The following is a 16,838-nucleotide window of genomic DNA, read 5'->3' as shown; positions in this document are numbered from 1 at the left end:
GCTCCCACAAAACCAGAGCAGAGCAGAGGACAGAGCAGAGCAGCCTGTTTTCCATGAATTAAAGCCAACTGCACTCAGCTGGCTGAGGGAACACCTGGGCTGTGGCCACTTCCCTCTGCAAAGCCAGAGGAATTCCCAGCAAAGATAAAGGGTGCCCAGAGCAAATATAAGGGGGGAGCAAGCCAGGAGAGTGAGGGGAAATCAGTGCATCTGCTGAGGGCATCCAGGCTCCTCTCTGGGGTCACCCAGCCCTTCCACCACCATGAGACAGCTCCAGGTCTGGGCACAATGCCCAACACATGCAACGTGCAACTTTAGCACTTCTGGGTTGTTTTCCAAGATTTATTCCCATTCAGGAGACACCATGCCTCCAGTTCCCTTATGCACCAAGTCATCAGGCTGGAGGAGGCTGCTCTGCCTCCTGCCAAAGCAAACCCAGCCAGTCACATCAAACCCTCAAAGGGCTCTTCAGCCATTCAACCCATCACAGGGAAGGAAGCAATGTTGGGCTTTGCCTTCTGCTTTCAACTGTTAAAGCCTTGGACACAAACAGAAGCTGATGCAACTTGAAACGAGTTAATATCCCCACATACATAAAATCAGGGTAATTTGAATCATGCCTTGGAAAGGTTATGCTCAGGCAGAGCTCAGCCCTGCTCTGGTGCACTCAGAAGCATGAGCCAGACAACAGGCTCTCAAATGGCCAGACAAAAGCCACCAGCAGACTCTCAAGAGTCACAGGCAGCTAGTCTGTCACCACAGCTCTGCTCCAGTTTAGGGAGGAGCACAGCCCTGAAGCACAAGTCCCTCCGAGTCCCAGGTGATAACGTGCAAAGCGTGGCAAAATCTCTACATTCAGAGCCAGTCTGGGATATGCAGCCCTCACCTCCAAACACACCCCCCAGTCTCCATCAGCTCTTGACCAAGCCACAGCAGTGCAGCACTGTCTGCACCAGTGCCCCAGGCCACGTGCAGTGAGCAGTTCCCAGATAACCTTCTGTCCGACCATGAGAAGCCAGCCAGCCGCATCCTGGGCCTGCAGGCCAAGCTTCAGCGAGATTCCCAGCTGAAAAAACGCTTGGAGGAAACAGTATGACATTTCAAACACAATGTTCACATTATCCCATCTCCTCCAACAGGCCCACGGATGATCACCCTGAACATTTGTTTCCTGGTGCTTCGGGGGATGTACCCCAGGAGCAGCAGCAGGGAGAGGAGAGAGCTCAGTAAATGGAGAGGCTGGCAAATAGAGAGCTTTTGCCATCCTCTAACACTCCTACATCCAGGACCTGGAGGCTGAGATGCTTCAACTGCAGCTGAGCTGACATGCAGCAAAATCCAGGGGTCTTTATGAGACAGTGGGACCCAACAGCCCTAGGATGTTCAAACCCCAAGGATTAAGAGCCAGCCAACTGATTCTAAATGGCAAACTCGCAGACGCTTGAGAAACTCTGCATAAAACCTTGCACAGCCCCAGCACGGGTGTCTAAGCTGGAGGTGAGAGTGAAGACCTGAAGGACAGGCAGCCCGGGGTGCTGGGGGCCCCGCCGTGCTCCGGAGCCGGCATTCGGCGCTGCCCCGAGCGGGCTCCCTGCCCGCGGCAGGAGCCGGGAGCGAAGGCAGCTCAGGCACTGCAGCCTAGCGCGGGCAACCACGGAGCCTCCCCGCTCCCCCGGCTGCTGCACGATGCCCAAGCCCGTTAAAAACCCTCCGGCTGTGCGGCCGGGCTGCCTCGCGAGCGGGGTCCCCGCAGCCCCCGGGTCGCTGCAAAGCCCCGGGCGAGGCGCCCCGGCCGCCGCACAGCCGCGAGCCGGGACCCGGCACCGCCCGCCCGCCCCGGCCTCCAGCCCCCGCTCGGGCCCACCGGCAACAGGTGGTGCGGGCGGCCCGGGGGCGGCCGGGCCCAGCCGGCGCCTCCGGCCGGGAGAGCCCCAGGCGACCCCCGGCGCGGGGGGAGCGCGGCCCGCGGGGCTGCGGCGGGAGGCCCCGGGCGGGCGGCCCGTCCGTCCCCGCTCCCTCCCCCGCGCCCCCGGCGCCGCTTACCTGGGGGTGGAGGCGCCGCGCTGCCGTTCTGCGCCCCCGGCCGCGCGCGTTGCCCCGGGCGGAGCAGCTCGCGCCCGCACCGGCCGCCCCGCCGGCCCTTCCTCCCGCCCGCCGGAGCCCCGCGCCCGCCCTACGCCGCCGCCGTGGCGCAGCGCCCCGTCCCGGCCGCGGGCGTGCGGCGCGGAGACAGCGCAGGGACCGTCGTGAATAGCGCGGCGGGACTACGAGCCCCGAGGGGCGCCGCGCGCAGGAAGCGGAAAGCGGAGGCCGAGCAGGGCACCGGGGGCGGCGGTTGGGGCCGGGGCAGGCCCGGGCAGCGGCGGTGGTTCGGGGCCGAGGGACCGGCGAACTGCGGGCCCGCGGAGGGTGGGGGCCGGAGCGGCCGGTGAGGGGCGGAGGGCGCTGTGCGGCGGACGAGGACTACAAGTCCCAGCGTGCCTTGCGGCCCGGGGAGAGCGCCGCCCCCCGGGCGGGGGTCGTGGCACAGGCGGCGCCGCGCTGTGGGGCGGCTGGACCTGGCCGGGTTGAGGGTCCCGGGAGTCTTGGCGTGTTCCGGGGTTCCCGTGGCCCCGTTCGTCCGAGGTCGTGGTTTGGGAAAGGCGGGTGCATGGCTCTGAGCCCTCGCACGGCGGCTCCGTGCGCCCCTGAGCGTCCCTGCCCGCTCCCCTGGCAGGCGCCGCCGTGAGGGGATGGAGGATCAGGGCGTTCCCTGCGAGGATCAGAGCCAACCTGGACAGAAGCCGCTCGTAATTACAGCTCTTAATGACCTGGCGGCGGATGAAGCGAAGCTGGAGCCGGCAGGGATCTGCTGGGCGCTGCGGGCGATGTGCAGCCGCGGTTCGGCGTGGGACAGGCAGCCGCAGGACGGGCCTGCGCCCCCAGCAGCCTCGGAGCCCAAGGCCGGACTCGCCGGGTTAAGAGGCACCTCCAAACCTTCTCAGCCCAAGGAGATGAGAGCTGGGAGCGGTTCGTGCAGCACCTGCGCCCTCCCGGAGCCACGAGTGAAAACGGGGAGGGGGTACCAGGGGGGACCCAGCCCAGCTGGTCCAGCACACCCTAAAGGGAAATCAATGGCCGTTGTTGCAGTAAAAGCAGTATCATTTAAACCGCCAAGCTTGGAGGGGGGTTACTGGCTGCTAGGTGAAACGTGACAATTGCTAAACAGGGAAAATGTTCTCTTTGGGCTGTTGGACCCTCCCCAGAGGGCACCCCAGGCTTTCTCTGTGGGCAGTTGAGGACTGCTGAAATGAGACCTGTAGGACAATGCAGGGACCAAAAGCTGATGAAGAGCTTTGGCTTTCCTTCATCCATCTCTAAGATGTGACTGTCAGTCGTATCAACACATTTGTTTGCAGACAGATCTTTTTTAGAAGCTGCAGACGCGGCTCTGCCACTGTTCTTTGGGGTGGGCCAGGGAAGGAGCAGCCCCATGCTGCCCTTGCTCCCAGATGGAATTCCTGGACTGGGGAAATTGAGAGCTCGGTGCTCCAGCAGTGCCTGAGGAAAGCACAGAGCAGGTATCCCCAAAATCACAGGATCATGGAATATCCCAAACTGGAAGGGACCCACCAGGATCATCGAGTCCAACTGCTGGCCCTGCACAGGACATCCCCAGGAATCCTGCCACGGCCAGTGGGGCTGCCTTGCCCACTGTAGGGAAAAACCTCTCAGGACCACTGGGGAAAGAGAGAATTTGGGCTTAAAAGGATCTTTTGGCTCCACCATGGTGGGCATTTCAGTAAGATCTGTCACCAGCTATGGAGCATTAGCTGGAGTGGGAGCTTGGGCACTTGGGACATTCAGTGGCTGCACTCTGGTGTCACATGAGGTACCTCAGGTGTCCAGGTCCTGGCCCCACAGCTCAAGCGTTTTTTTTTTACCATACAAACCTTGCTTTCCTCTGGCTGCAAAAGTTCTCCCCCTCCCACCACAACTTCCCAAATGTGACAGAGGAGAGCGTCAGCCAGCTGTCCCCACACCATGGACTCACACAGCTGAGATCCAACCAGCCGTGGATCAATGTGTGTCAGCCCAGACACAGCTCCAGATCTCTCTGAGAGCTCCCCTGGCGCTGATCCTGAGCTGCTGTGCTGTGGAATGCCCTGGAGGATGGGAGGTGGCCTGGAGCAGACCCAGCTGGCCAAGCACAGGGTTGGCAGGGACTGGAGGGTGCACAAGGAGAATTCCCGTTGTGTTCTGGCAGCAGCTCCTGCCTGAGGCACATCAGGTGAGAGAGAGAAAGGGTTTGCATGTTCCACATCCCAGGATCTTCCAGTCCTGGTTTCCCAGGACACCAGGCTTCCCTCTGTTCTCACCTCTGCTGTGACCTGCACACTGGCAAGTGGCTCTTTCCTGGTACCTGCCCTCAGCCCTCCCAGCTGCAGCCTGAGCAACGGGGAGCTGATGGCTGTCAAAGGGCAGGACAGAAAGTCATATCATCCATCATTGATTTGAGAGATCTTCTTCCTTGAGCTGTTGCAGTGGAAGGCTTTTTGCAGCAAGGCAGGTGCAAGGAAATACAACCCCTGACTAAATATATAATGTGTATATATTATATAAGGGTGGGGATGCCCTGGAACAGGGTTGCCCAGAGAAGCTGTGGCTGTCCCTGGATCCCTGGAAATGTCCAATATTAGGCTGGACAGGGCTTGAAGCAACCTGGGATAATGGGAGGTGTCCCTGCCCATGTCAGGGGGTAGGACAAAAAGAGGTTAAAGTTCCTTCAACCCAAACCATTCCATGACTCTGATTATCCATGTGTGCATCTATCACTGATCAGTAATATGTTTTCAGCTGGTAGGGATTTCAAAGGTGTGCAGATGATGTAGTCCTGTGTGTAGTATCTGTGTGTGCAACACTGAGGGCATTTGAGGGAACAATATGGTACAAATCCATAAGAGTTTTGCTTTTGTTGTCAAGAGAATGCATCACCCACATTTTTGGTACGAGGGAAACTGGACTGGATGATTTTGAGAGGTACAGGAATGCCCCAGGGAAGATGCAGACTGTATTTGTGGAGGCACATGGTGGTTGCAGAGTCCAGCAGCTGTCAGCAGTGTGCTGTCTGACACCAGGCTCATGGTTCCTCCTGCTCAGCCAGCACCACGTGCTGTCAGCTGCAGTGGGACAGCTGAGGGGATGGAGATCAATGGCCCTGCTGCAGCTATGCCAGGACATGTTCAGTGGGCTCTGCTGTCTTTTTGTGTGTGGTTGTGACATTCAAGCCTCTCCCTGCTCAAGGGAAAGGTAGCCATTCTTTCTGCTCAGGGAGGATTATCTATTCCAAAACCCCCAGGTGATCCAGGGCCCCACACCTGTCCTTGGGACTGAGTCTGCGGCCTAGAATGGCCCCCTGGGCCCCACATCATGGGGACATGGGGGATTGGGGTGTCTCTTGGCATGCTGGAGCTGTGGGAATGTTGGTGGCACTCTGGGGGTACTAGAAATTCCCTGTAGTCCTGGGAGAATTCTCACTAGAGGAGGAGAGTTGTCAGCATTTCCTCAGGGGAATTTGAGAGCCCTGGGAGTATCAGGGCCTTCTTGGGGGAATCTGGGAGCTCTGGGAGTATCAGGCATCCCCCTGGGTGTGTGGTGTCCCCAGGAGATGTCACAGTCCCCAGTTCCTCACAAACACTGCCCAAATGCATGGGGACCTCAGAGATTTGGGGTACCCCAGCTGTCATCACTGGGGTGGAGGTGTCAGGGGACCCCAGGCAGGGGAAGCCTCCCCAGGTCACTGTCCAGGGGATGGGCTCACTGTGGCCCTTGGGCACACCTTGGGGCAGGGGTAGTGACAGGGACCCCCAGGGCCTTGGGAAGGACAAGTCTCATCCCTCTGCAGCCCCTCAACACCCAGTCTCACACTTGACTCTACTTTCCAGTGCTTCCCAACAGCCCCTGCTCACTCTCCAGCCCCCCAGTGCTGGCCCAGAGGATCCTACTGCCCCACCCTGAGCCACCGTTTACCCAAGGAAAGAAAGGGACATGGGTGTGGCATGGGCCATATGTGACAGGCCTGGGCATGGGGTCCACAGCCTCCCTGATCTTGGACTGCTGGACACTTTTCCCTGTGTTTGCCATGGCCCTGATGGTTCAAGTCTCTACCAGAGCCATTCTAGAGGGTCTGGCTGTCCCCAAACACAGTGCAGGGGCTCTGACCTGTCCTCTGCTCCTCACACACGTGGGCTGGGCTGGTCTCTCACAGCTCCATGAGGAGATTCTGTCACAGCTCCCCAGGTTACCCTTTGGATTGCTGGTTTAACCATTCCTACCCTTAAACCAGCTACTAAAACACTTCAAATCATAAAATATGTCGAGTTGGAAGGGATCCACTGGCATCACTGCCTCCTCCAGCTCCCTGCTCTTTAAGACCAACCTCCCCAGTACAAAGTGCCCCAGGTTTGTAGGGGCTGGAAGACTCCTCCTCAGAAAGGGCTGAAGGCAAAGGAAGGAGTGGTAAAAGGATTTTTGGCAGCAGTGCCTGTTCTGCCACCCTCCCTAGGCAGAGAGGTGGAAGCTAAGTTTTCACTGGAAGTCTGTCAGAATGGGTTAGTAGAAAGGGTTTGGTAGAGTGGGAGAGGAGAACCAAGTGTGTGTGAGGAGCTCAGTGTGACTCTGCTCCTGGAGCAGCCAGCTCCAAAATCCCTGGGATCCAGAGTGTCTCTCTCATCACCCCAAGGCACACAATGTCCTGCTGGCAGGTCTCATGGGATGGTGAGTAAAGGGGTTGGAGATCCCCAGGATCCAGCAATATAAACTCCCACATGAGGAGCACCTGGAATGACACGGACTAAAGGAGACAGTAAATGACAGAGGAGATAAGACAACGTAGAATAAAGACTCTTTTATGGAAGAGACAAAGCAGGTGCAGCTCCCACCAAGGAGGAAATCGGCTCCTGGCCATCAGTGGTGCTTGTGGGGCTCATCTCTCAGGGGTGGCATGATCTCTCCAGTCTCTAAAATCCTGTCCCCCTGTGGGATGAGAGTGTGGTGAGCATTCCCTGTGGCACCCAGACTCCCCCTGCACAGCCCAGTCCTCCAGGGAACCTGCAACGTCCCCACTTCCAGGCAAGAATCTCGCAACTCACTCTGAACACTCTTTCACCCAACACTCCCAGACCACTGGAATAACATCACAGCAAAATCACCTCGACTCTCTACTTGCTTTACCCTTTGTTTTCACTACAGAACAGCAGCCACACGTTTTGAGCCCCTTTTGTTTCAAAAATTACTTATAGCACTGCATAATATCCTCCAGCAGTGATCAGTGAGTCCAAATCCACAGCCCAGAGCTCATGGAGAGCCATGGAATCCCTCAAAAATCAGCCTGCTGCTCCAGCACCACTTGTTCCAGCTCTAGGCACAGTCCTGAGCTGACCTAACTCGACTGGAAAATTAGGCAGAAGACAGAGGCCAACAGCTCAACCTTCAGCATGTTGCTTTGTGGTTGTTTGGGATGGAATATTTTATAATTTTATTTTAGAGCATGATTAGAAGGTGTGATGCCAAAAATGGGAAGCATTCAGAATGGGCAGAGCTGATTTTCTGTGGGAATATTTGCCCTCTGACTTGTTACACCAATCAGTAACAGCTCAGAGCAGCCTGAGAACAGAAAAGAACAAATATTGTGACACTCTCTGCTTCATGAAACTTGTCCCAAGCTGAGGTGACACAGCTCTTTTGGGGACACCTGAGTGTGGGGGACCTTCAGGGACAACTGGGACCAAGCCAGAACCAACACTCTCAGTGCTGACAATGAGGAAGGAAAAGGAGACACTCCTGTGTGATTCCTTGTGTTAGTAATTACTGGGGCTTTGAACACCCATTCCCAAAGGGAATGTTTGTATTTTCCACCCAGGATGGGCAGCACTGGCCACGTTCTGACAGCCAGGTGTTACAGAGGAGGTAACATCCAAACAGAGACTGGGACAAGATGAAAGTGCCCAAACCCACTGTCCCAGTGCTGCCCACAGGACCCAGCACATCCCTTGGGAAAGCTGTCACTGGACATTTCTCTGCACAAACCTTCCTGGAAACCCCCTCCTGTCTGTGGGACACAGCTGGAAGGTAAGACAAGTGTTAAGAAACTTACCGGGAATATCCGTGGGTTTGTCATAACCACACCGTGCGGAGATTTCTGGAAGCAGGGGGAGAAGAGGGGGAAGGGTGAAGAGAACAGTGTTACTTGGAGGGAGCAGAAAGGATTTTCAAAATGGGTACCATAACACTTCCAGAATACAAACTGCTAAGCAGAAGTCTTGTTAAACCTTCCACTGCTTAGAGAAATACCTGAGGCTACAGCAGTCACACCTGCCAGGGAGGGCAGGGCTGGCCCTTTTCCCTCCCCACACCAACAGTTGCCCAGGAATGATGTTCCTGCTGTTTCTGCAGGGCAGGAAAAATTCAGAAACAACTTTTCTGGTCACATCACAGGAAAAGCTGGGCATTGCCATAAATCATGGAATGTTCTTTGTTGGAAGGGACCTAAAACCTTCCACCCCGTGCTATGGGCAGGGACACCTTCCACCATCCCAGGCTGCTCCAATCCTCAATGTCCAGCCTGGCCTTGGACACTGCCAGGGATCCAGGGGCAGCCACAGCTGCTCTGGGCACCCTGTGCCAGGGCCTGCCCACCCTCCCAGGGAACAATTTCTTCCCAATATCCCATCCAGCCCTGCCCTCTGCCAGTGGGAAGCCATTCCCCCTTCTCCAGACCCTTATTCAAAGTCCCCCTCCAGCTCTCCTGGAGCCCCTTTAGGCCCTGGAAGGGGCTCTGAGGTGTCCCTGGAGCCTTCTCAGGTGAGCACCCCCAGCTCTCCCAGCCTGGCTGCAGAGCAGAGGGGTCCAGCCCTTGGAGCATCTCCATGGGCTCCCCTGGACGCTGTCCAGCAGCTCCATGTCCTACTGCTGTTGGCCCCAGGGCTGGGGCAGCTGTGCTGGTGAGGTCTCAAAAAGGTGTGACACAAAATTAATATATAAGTGCTACCCCAGAAAGGAAACACAGGTGGTGAACAGGCCACGGGGAACAACCTTCATCTGCAACCGCATGTAAGCAGCGCATTGGCACACCCGCTGTGGGATCACTCCTCGCATCATCCCCCCGGCCCTGGGCTTTTCCAGCCTTTCCGTCCCTTCCCGAGCGCCCCCTTTAACCCCCGCCCGCACGCACCAGCAGGTGGTACTTCAGGAAGTAGGTGATGGCCCAGGCGGGGAGCAGCACCCTCAGCATGACGAAGCGGCCGCCCTGGTACAAGCTGTGCACCTGCGGGCACAGGGACGGTCAGGCGGGGCAGCGGCCAGGAGAGGCCGCACGGAGCCCGCGCCCCGCCGCTCACCTGCTGCCGCCACGGATCCCCGCTCTGCAGGAAGCGCTCCCAGAAGGCGGCCACGGGCCCGAGCCGCCGCGGCGGCAGGACGGGCTCCCGCGGGCTCAGCTCCTGGTCCCGCAGCCAGCGGCGCCGCAGGACGCGGAGCTGCTGCACCCGCAGCTTCTCATCCTGCGCAGGGCTGCTCATGGCGCCTGAGCCGCCCGCTCCCGCTCGCTCCGGTCCCGTTCGGTCCCGTTCGGCCCCGCTCGGCTCACTCCGCTCCCCCTCGCTCCGGTCGGCCCCGCTCGGGCGCCGTGTCCTTCGCCGCGGCGCGCGGCAGTGACGTCACAGGGCGCGCAGTTGTGACGCAAGGCCGCCAAGGTGATGGCGGGGCTGTGGCGGCTCTGCCGTGAGGGAGGCTCAGGGAATCGGGAGTGTCTGGGGTAAAAACAGCTCAGAGATGACTCAGCTGTGGCTCTCCCAGAGCCTGCAGGGAACTTACTTACGGGAAAGATGGGACAAGTCTATTTGCAACAGCACGGAGGGACAGGACAAGGGCTTCTCACTGCCAGAGGGCAGGGCTGGATGGGATATTGGGAGGGAATTGTTCCCTGGGAGGGTGGGCAGGCCCTGGCACAGAGTGCCCAGAGCAGCTGTGGCTGCCCCTGGATCCCTGGCAGTGTCCAAGGCCAGGCTGGACGGGGCTGGGAGCAGCCTGGGATGGTGGAAGGTGTCCCTGGATATGGCAGGGAGTGGGATGGGATAGTCCCTAATCACCTTTCCCAGCCAAACCACTCCATGATCCCACCGATTCCATTATTCCAATATTCTGTGTTTCCATGTTTATAATGATTCCATAATTACAATGTTTCCATTTTCTTATCATCCCAATGATTCATTAATCCAGTGATTCCACGTTTCCCCGATTCCAGCATTCCATGATCTCGATGTTTCCCTAATCCAAATGATTCCCTGCTCCCGATGTTTGTTTTCCCCGTTCCCGGTGTTTGTTTTCCCGCTCCCGGTGTTTGTTCCCCCGTTCCCGATGTTTTGTTCCCTGTTCCCGGTGTTTATTCCCCGCTCCCGGTATTTGTTCCCCCGTTCCCGGTGTTTGTTTTCCCAGTCCCAGCCCGAGCGTGGCGCCCCCTCCCGGCCGGGGCACTCACTCGGGGGAGCCGCTCCGTGTCCCGGGGGTCGCGGATTCGATCCTCACTCCGGCGTTCCCTAGTTCGTGCCGCGGCCGGGCGGTGCCGCTCCGCCCTCTGGGCGGCTCCTCCTGCGGGGACAGCGCCAGGCGAGGCTGGGGACTCGCGGCCTGCCCTGCCCGGCCGTGCGCTGCGGGGCCATGGCCGAGCTGCGGCCGGGGCTGGCGCAGCTCTTCCAGCGCCGGTTCCTGGCGGCGCGGCCGCTCCGCTCGCTGCCCTGGCCGGTACGGGAGGGCCGGGCGGGGGGGAGGCGGCCCCGCGGCCTTGTATATTTATTTATTTATTTATTTATCTATCCTGTTTCAGGAGCTCGAGCAATGTCTGCGGACCGCGCCGGACCCCGCGCTGCTGGCGGATATTCTGCACAAGGTGAGGACAGCTCGGAGTCTCCCCCGTGCCACCTGCGGGCGGTGTCCCAAAGCCGGCGGAATGGCTCAGAAATACGGAGAGCAGTGACCCGGTGTCGCAGCGTTTCGAAAGGCTCTACAGAACTGCAGGTTTCCTTCTCTGCCTTGGAATTTGGGTGTTCTTAGGCCAAAATTGAGACCCGCGTGCCGCAGCACTGATGTGGTGAATGGCACAGTCAGTGCAGCTGCTCCTGGATGTTCGGGGATACTGGGAATGGTGGTGCCTAAACTGTCCCTGCGGATGGAGATGACAAATTAGGCAGCAAACCAAAATGGAAAGAAGGAAAAGAAGAGCAAAAGAAAGAGGAGAGTAAATTGGATTATTACCACTCTGCTTTCTTCTTAATATATTGAAAAGAGATTTTTGTTGCCACAAAAAGTTAGAAATTTGTGGCCACAGATCTGTAAACTCACAAACCTGTCATAAATCATCCCATTTCAATTTCTGGCTTAGCATCTCTTGTACAGACTAAATTCCAATGCGTATCGTGGTACCCAGAGCTAATTAATGGTCCTCTGGTCCTTAGTGCCTTTCCTAAAGCCTGCCCTCAGTAATTGGTTTCCATGGCTGTTCTCATTGTAGACAATTCTTCACCCTCTGTGTGTGAAATATCCCCCTTCGGCCAAGTACAGGAGATGTTTCCTGACTGAGCTCATCAAAAAGGTACTTCTCACTTGGTTTTCTTTTATTTTTATTTTTTTTCCTTGAAAATACCTCATAATAACCAACATTCAGTGTAAATACACTGCACTGAAACAGGGCTTGGAGTGCAATTGTTTTCTGCTTCATGACAATGTGATGCTCAGATCTGCCCTGTTCTCCTCCCCACAGCTTGAATCCACAGCAGCTGAACCTCTGGATGAACTCTATGAGGCACTGGCAGATGTTCTAAAAGAAGAAGAATCTACTCACTGTTACAAAAACTACTTACTGGTAAGAGCTGCAACTGCACTGCTCTAAACCACATTTACTCACCCAAATTGAGCAATAATTTAAAAGCATGTAAAGCATGTAAGTCCCTGAAGCTCTGAAGCTTCCTGCCTTTTTCCAGGTGCTCTATTGATTGTAAACTCTAAATCCTGGCCTGTGCTGATCCATCTTTGCCTTGCCCTGTCCTGCAGCCCACGGGGGACTGTGTGAGCCTCTCCGAGAGCACGGCGCTGATCTCCGGGGGCACCACGGGGCTCGTCACCTGGGAGGCTGCTCTGCTGCTGGCCCAGTGGGCACTGCAGAACCCTGCTGTCTTCAGGGACAGGTATGGCAGCAGTGAGGAGAGAGGTGTTCATTCCTGCAGGATCACAGAATGGTTTGGCTGGGAAGGGATATCATTCCATGGGCAGAGACCCCTTCCCCTATCCCAGGCTGCTCCAACCCCATCCAGCCTGGCCTTGGGCACTGCCAGGGATCCAGGGGCAGCCACAGCTGCTCTGGGCACCCTGTGCCAGGGCCTGCCCACCCTCCCAGGGAACAATTCCTTCCCAGTATCCCATCCAGCCCTGCCCTCTGGCAGTGGGAGCCATTCCCTGTGTCCTGTCCCTCCATCCCTTGTCCCCAGTCCCTCTGCAGCTCTCCTGGAGCCCCTTTAGGCCCTGGAAGGGGCTCTGAGGTGTCCCTGGAGCCTTCTCTTCTCCAGGTGAGCACCCCCAGCTCTCCCAGCTGGCTCCAGAGCAGCCCTCTGTTACTGTGAGCTACACAATTGCAATTTAATAACAGAAATATTGCACTTAAAATAACTGAAATGATACCCTTTTGCTGCCGTGTAATTGCTGCTCTTGTCTGTTCTGCCAAACTTTAACCCAGGACCTGTCAAGACTTGGTTTAGGATCAAACCCTTGCACCGTGCAGTCTGACCTGCTCTATGAGGTCAGCTGTGCAGTTTTCAGTAATTTAACTAACAACCATGAATCCATGATGGGATTCACCAAGGATTATCTACATTAGATAATTAGTGGGCAGGTCTTACCACATCATTTCTACTTTATTTATAAGCAGTCAAGATGAGCAAGGACTTTTGAGGAAAGATAATTTAATAATTAAGCTCAGTGTTTCTGAGGGGAAGGAACTGTGCTGCTCAGTGTTTCTCTCCACTGACTAAAAACTGGAGAGCCAGCTTAGGTGGAAACAGCTGTGCTGCAGATGGCTAAAGCCAAGTGGGAATGTCTCTCATCCCTGTGGTGGGAAGGCTTTGTGCCTTACAGAAATCAGCATTTCAGCTAATTAATTTTATGCTGACAATTCCACCCTCAGTTATTCCCAACTCTTCATTTGCTTGGGGCAAAGGTTAGATTGTGGATGGTTCACTTAAAAATTATTGTAATTATCTGGAACTGATTTTACCTTTAATTATATTTAAAATATTTTGATTTCCAACTCAATTCTGATAGTACTTTTTACTCCATTACCCTCAGGACAATCCTGGAATTGGGCAGTGGGATTGGTTTCACTGGAATTGCCATCTGCAAGACCTGCCAACCCAGGACATTCATATTTAGTGACTGCCACCCCCGTGTTCTCAGACAGCTGGGAGAAAACATCCGGCTAAACGGCTTCATCCCGGAGCCTGACGTGCCCTGGAGCATCCAAACAGAGCCCCAAGGACAGGAGCTGGAAGGAGAGAGCTGCCAAAACCCAAAAGTGATTGTTGCTGAGCTTGACTGGGGCTCAGTGACAGAAGAACAGCTGCTGGGTCTCAGAGCTGATGTTGTCATTGCAGCAGGTACCACACCCACTGACAGGGAGCAGGGATGGGCAGGGCTCAGCAACCCTGGCAGCCTCTTGAGGAATAACAGTAAAAAAAAACAGCTACAGACCTATTTTGGACTTGTCTGTGCATAAATTCAGAGAGAGTTGTATAAAAAAATCCAGTGCCAGTAGGTGATACCTAGTGAGAGCAGAATGTCTCAGCTGTGTGTCTTACACCTTAATTTGGAGCTTTCCAAAGAAAAACCTGAGAATCCAGGTGCAAAGATGGCATCCAAGGTATCACAGGATGCACTGAATGGGAATTCAATAAAATTGTCACTGCATGGTACCTAATGCCAATGACACTGCAGTGCTACACACACCTGGACACGTCTGTGTAGGAAACAACCCCCTCTGAGCATCAGCATTCTGCTCCCCTTGGTGTTCACTGACCTCTCACCACCATTTCTGCTCTCCAGGGAATGACTCCAGATACTTCTGCAAGCCTTGGCATCAACCTCTAAACCAACTCATTTCTAACAGTGCAGGTTTGTTTTGCCAAGGGCAGTGGGAATAGAGCACCAGCACTCAGTGGTTCTGGTGCCTCCCTTAGGATGGGCTTAAATAAAATATCTGACAATCCATTTACAAAAAGGAGCACTGATTTCTAGTGATGAGGGCATAGCCTATAGAATATCAATATTCTCCTGCTCTGTGAAGACTGTATTTCTGCTTTGCTGTTTTTATTCTGGTTTTTGTTCAATTCTCAATAAATATTGTATGTTTTGTTTTTTTTTTGTAGATGTGGTGTATGATCCTGAGATAATCTTAGCCCTCATTGGGATGCTACAGAAACTCTCCACCTGCAGAGCAGACAGGAGAGCTCCTGAGGTGTTCATTGCCTCCACAATCCGAAATCCAGACACGTATCAGCTCTTCCAGGATGAGCTGGGTGGGTGCCTGTTCCAGTGTTCAGTAGTTTTGCCTTTTTGCCTCTTTCCCCATTCCTTGTTCTGTGCTAGAGAGGAGCAGGAGCATTGTCCAAGAGCAGGATCTTATCCTGGAGCTGGATTTACAAGCAGTAGATTTTGCACAGGGATGTCATCAGGAGCTTGGAACTCACCTTTAGGTACATTCTGGCTATCACAGCTCACATCTGAGCTCAAATCATCTGAGGGATGATTTGTAAGTCTGGTGCCAATAATAAAGTAAAAAGATGTTTAAGCTTAAAGGAGGGAGCCATCAGTGCTGCACTGTCACAGTGATAACACCTGAGGTGCAGCCTAAACCCTTTATCTTATCTTACTGTTCTTTGAGGGTTAAAACCCCCAACTAGAGATTAAATAAAAAAGGGATTTGGGGATTTTTCTTCATATACACTTCTAAAGCCTATCTCTTGGAGTCTCTTAGCTGTTCAGCTGGAGTTCACCAACTGGACCTGATGATCTTTGTGGGTTCTTCAGCTCAGGATATTCTGTGAAATTCTGGTTAATTCACAAAGTGACACTGAGTGTTTAGCAGAGGCATTAATAGGATTTTTAAAAACACTCATAAGCATTTACCTGTCAATCACAGCATGTTAAAGATCTCTTCTTACAGAACTTGTCATGCAACTTTTGCTCTTTGTTTTATTAAGCATCAATATGATTGCCAGTGTTTCTCTTCACAGATAAAGCTGGGATCAGGTGGCAGATGATTCCAGCCCACAGCTGCTGTAATTTTCTCTATGATGTGCAGCCAGATGTAACTATTCTACAGCTATTTATATAGGCTTGGCAACAGAACTGGAATATTGAGACCAACAGGAGCTGTCTCAGCCTTGTATCAAGATTATCCAGAATTCTGGAAACAAGAGGTTCTGAGGATACAACTGTACACAAGGACATGTGGAGTCCTTCCTGTAACTCCCAGCATGGATCCAAGCCTGCTGCTGCCCCTGGGAAGTGACTGAACCTCAAGCAACAGAAATCAAAAAAAAGCCCCAGTCACACTTCACTTGCATTCTGTAGAAGACAACAGAATTCAAGTGGGTTTTTTTTCCCAACTGTGTAGTGATTTGTAAGTACTGGGGGCAACCTGCAGGATCACAGGATGAGGATCACAGACAAGAGTGCAAAACAATGTTTCAAAGTAATCAATGGGTTTTGATACTAAAACCAGCTGTAATTGTCTACTCTGGTCTTTTATGTCTGTATGCACTTGCAGTTTGGGTTAGCTTAAAATCCCCCAATAAAACAGTGACCAACACCTGTAGTTGTGTCCCAGGATGCCTCTGCTGTAAATGAGGTGCATCTTTACTCTGCAGTGATGACAAGTCAGAACTGATGGCCCTTTCTCTCACATAAGGACTGTCACTTCCACAGTGGCTGCTGGGAATGAAGAAGGAATCACTCTGGAGCAGTGCTCCAGGTATCCTGCAAAGAGCAAGGACTCAGCTCCCCTGCTCTGAAACTTCCACCATCCATTAATCACTCTCCTGTCAGGCAGTATTGGTCCTGAAGCAAAAAAATCAAAGTGCTGCTCATTCTTCTCTTTTGACTTCATTTTCTCCATTAAAAACTACTTGAAAAAACTTCAAGTTCCTCCTTCTGTAGCAATGGAGAGAAAACTGATGACACCTAACTTGAAACTTGAAGAATCTTCTTATTCTTTAAGCTAAAGGAGACCATGATTGCTGGGATCAAGCAGAAATAACCCCAGGCCAGGTTTTGCTTCCCTGTCCCCAAAAAGAAGGAACTCAAAGGTGTTATTTCCAGAGTAAACACAAGCTGGCAACCCACACAGGAGCTCCTGTATCTTCCCTTACACAAAATTCAAGTCAAAGGTTCTGTACAGAGCTCATTTTGGATCTAATAAGTTCTATTATAGGAAGAGGAAACCTCTCTAAAGCTTTTGGCATTACTGGTTAATTAGAGAAGTGCCTAATTTATCTCCATGTGCACAGGAATGGCCAAACCTCTTGACAGGATTTTGACTGAAAACAGGAAAAAAAACCCACTAAAAAACTGGCAAATCATGCCAAATTTCTGCAGTAAAGCAACTTGACTCTATTTTCACATTTTCTCTTTTGACAAAAGCAGATGAACTCAGGGGTTGTTCAGAGTTTAAAAATGCTGGTGCAGAACCCAGTCCTCACCTCCCACCCTGACACTGGAGCTGTGAGGAGCAGTAAACAAAGTCCAAACCAAGCACA

At 53.9% G+C, this 16,838-nt stretch overlaps 3 protein-coding genes across 13 annotated transcripts in view; 1 reads left to right on the top strand and 2 right to left on the bottom strand.

The window, feature by feature from the left end:
* Positions 1 to 2,148, bottom strand: part of CAPN15 (calpain 15) — a 55,431-nt gene extending 53,283 nt beyond the window's left edge. For 6 of the 8 annotated variants that reach the window (XM_056503360.1, XM_056503359.1, XM_056503368.1 and 3 more), the window contains exon 1: positions 2,044 to 2,147. The gene's annotated coding sequence lies outside the window, so the exon portion shown is untranslated. Of the gene's footprint in view, positions 1 to 2,043 lie in introns of all 8 variants that reach the window. The other 2 variants (XM_056503363.1, XM_056503365.1) reach the window with 2 other exon arrangements.
* Positions 2,149 to 6,871: 4,723 nt separating this feature from the next.
* NDUFB6 (NADH:ubiquinone oxidoreductase subunit B6) lies at positions 6,872 to 9,653 on the bottom strand. Its single transcript, XM_056502987.1, has 5 exons — positions 9,646 to 9,653; positions 9,378 to 9,591; positions 9,212 to 9,304; positions 8,135 to 8,179; positions 6,872 to 7,014 (listed from the first exon to the last, which is right to left on the bottom strand). The coding sequence occupies exons 2-5, from the start codon at positions 9,555 to 9,557 to the stop codon at positions 6,946 to 6,948; spliced, it is 387 nt and encodes a 128-aa protein (XP_056358962.1). The 5' UTR covers positions 9,558 to 9,591; positions 9,646 to 9,653; the 3' UTR covers positions 6,872 to 6,945.
* Positions 9,654 to 9,697: 44 nt separating this feature from the next.
* On the top strand, positions 9,698 to 16,626 carry EEF2KMT (eukaryotic elongation factor 2 lysine methyltransferase). Of its 4 annotated transcripts, none has more exons than XM_056502984.1 (9): positions 9,698 to 9,793; positions 10,862 to 11,052; positions 11,546 to 11,626; positions 11,795 to 11,896; positions 12,085 to 12,218; positions 13,372 to 13,679; positions 14,125 to 14,193; positions 14,448 to 14,597; positions 15,315 to 16,626. In XM_056502984.1, the coding sequence occupies exons 2-9, from the start codon at positions 10,873 to 10,875 to the stop codon at positions 15,413 to 15,415; spliced, it is 1,125 nt and encodes a 374-aa protein (XP_056358959.1). In that variant the 5' UTR covers positions 9,698 to 9,793; positions 10,862 to 10,872; the 3' UTR covers positions 15,416 to 16,626. The 4 variants fall into 4 exon arrangements, with proteins under 4 accessions (XP_056358959.1, XP_056358957.1, XP_056358958.1 ...); XM_056502982.1 differs by having other exon boundaries at positions 9,702 to 10,779; XM_056502983.1 differs by lacking the exon at positions 14,125 to 14,193 and having other exon boundaries at positions 9,718 to 10,779.
* Positions 16,627 to 16,838: the final 212 nt, after the last annotated feature.

This window comes from Oenanthe melanoleuca, chromosome 14 (assembly GCF_029582105.1).
Source record: "Oenanthe melanoleuca isolate GR-GAL-2019-014 chromosome 14, OMel1.0, whole genome shotgun sequence".
NCBI lineage: Eukaryota > Metazoa > Chordata > Aves > Passeriformes > Muscicapidae > Oenanthe > Oenanthe melanoleuca.
Note: the sequence above shows the minus strand (reverse complement) of the source record. Positions and strands in the feature narration are given on the sequence as shown.

Excerpts from the sequence above, each read along its gene's own strand:
- NDUFB6 (XM_056502987.1), bottom strand. The coding sequence starts at position 9,557 with ATGAGCAGCCCTGCGCAGGATGAGAAGCTGCGGGTGCAGCAGCTCCGC. Across the intron at positions 9,305-9,377 it reads GGGATCCGTGGCGGCAGCAG|GTGCACAGCTTGTACCAGGG; the intron begins GTGAGCGGCGGG and ends CTGTGCCCGCAG. Across the intron at positions 7,015-8,134 it reads CAAACCCACGGATATTCCCG|GGGGACAGGATTTTAGAGAC; the intron begins GTAAGTTTCTTA and ends CTCATCCCACAG.
- EEF2KMT (XM_056502982.1), top strand. The coding sequence starts at position 10,332 with ATGTTTGTTTTCCCCGTTCCCGGTGTTTGTTTTCCCGCTCCCGGTGTT. Across the intron at positions 11,053-11,545 it reads AAGGCTCTACAGAACTGCAG|ACAATTCTTCACCCTCTGTG; the intron begins GTTTCCTTCTCT and ends TTCTCATTGTAG. Across the intron at positions 14,194-14,447 it reads ACTCATTTCTAACAGTGCAG|ATGTGGTGTATGATCCTGAG; the intron begins GTTTGTTTTGCC and ends TTTTTTTTGTAG.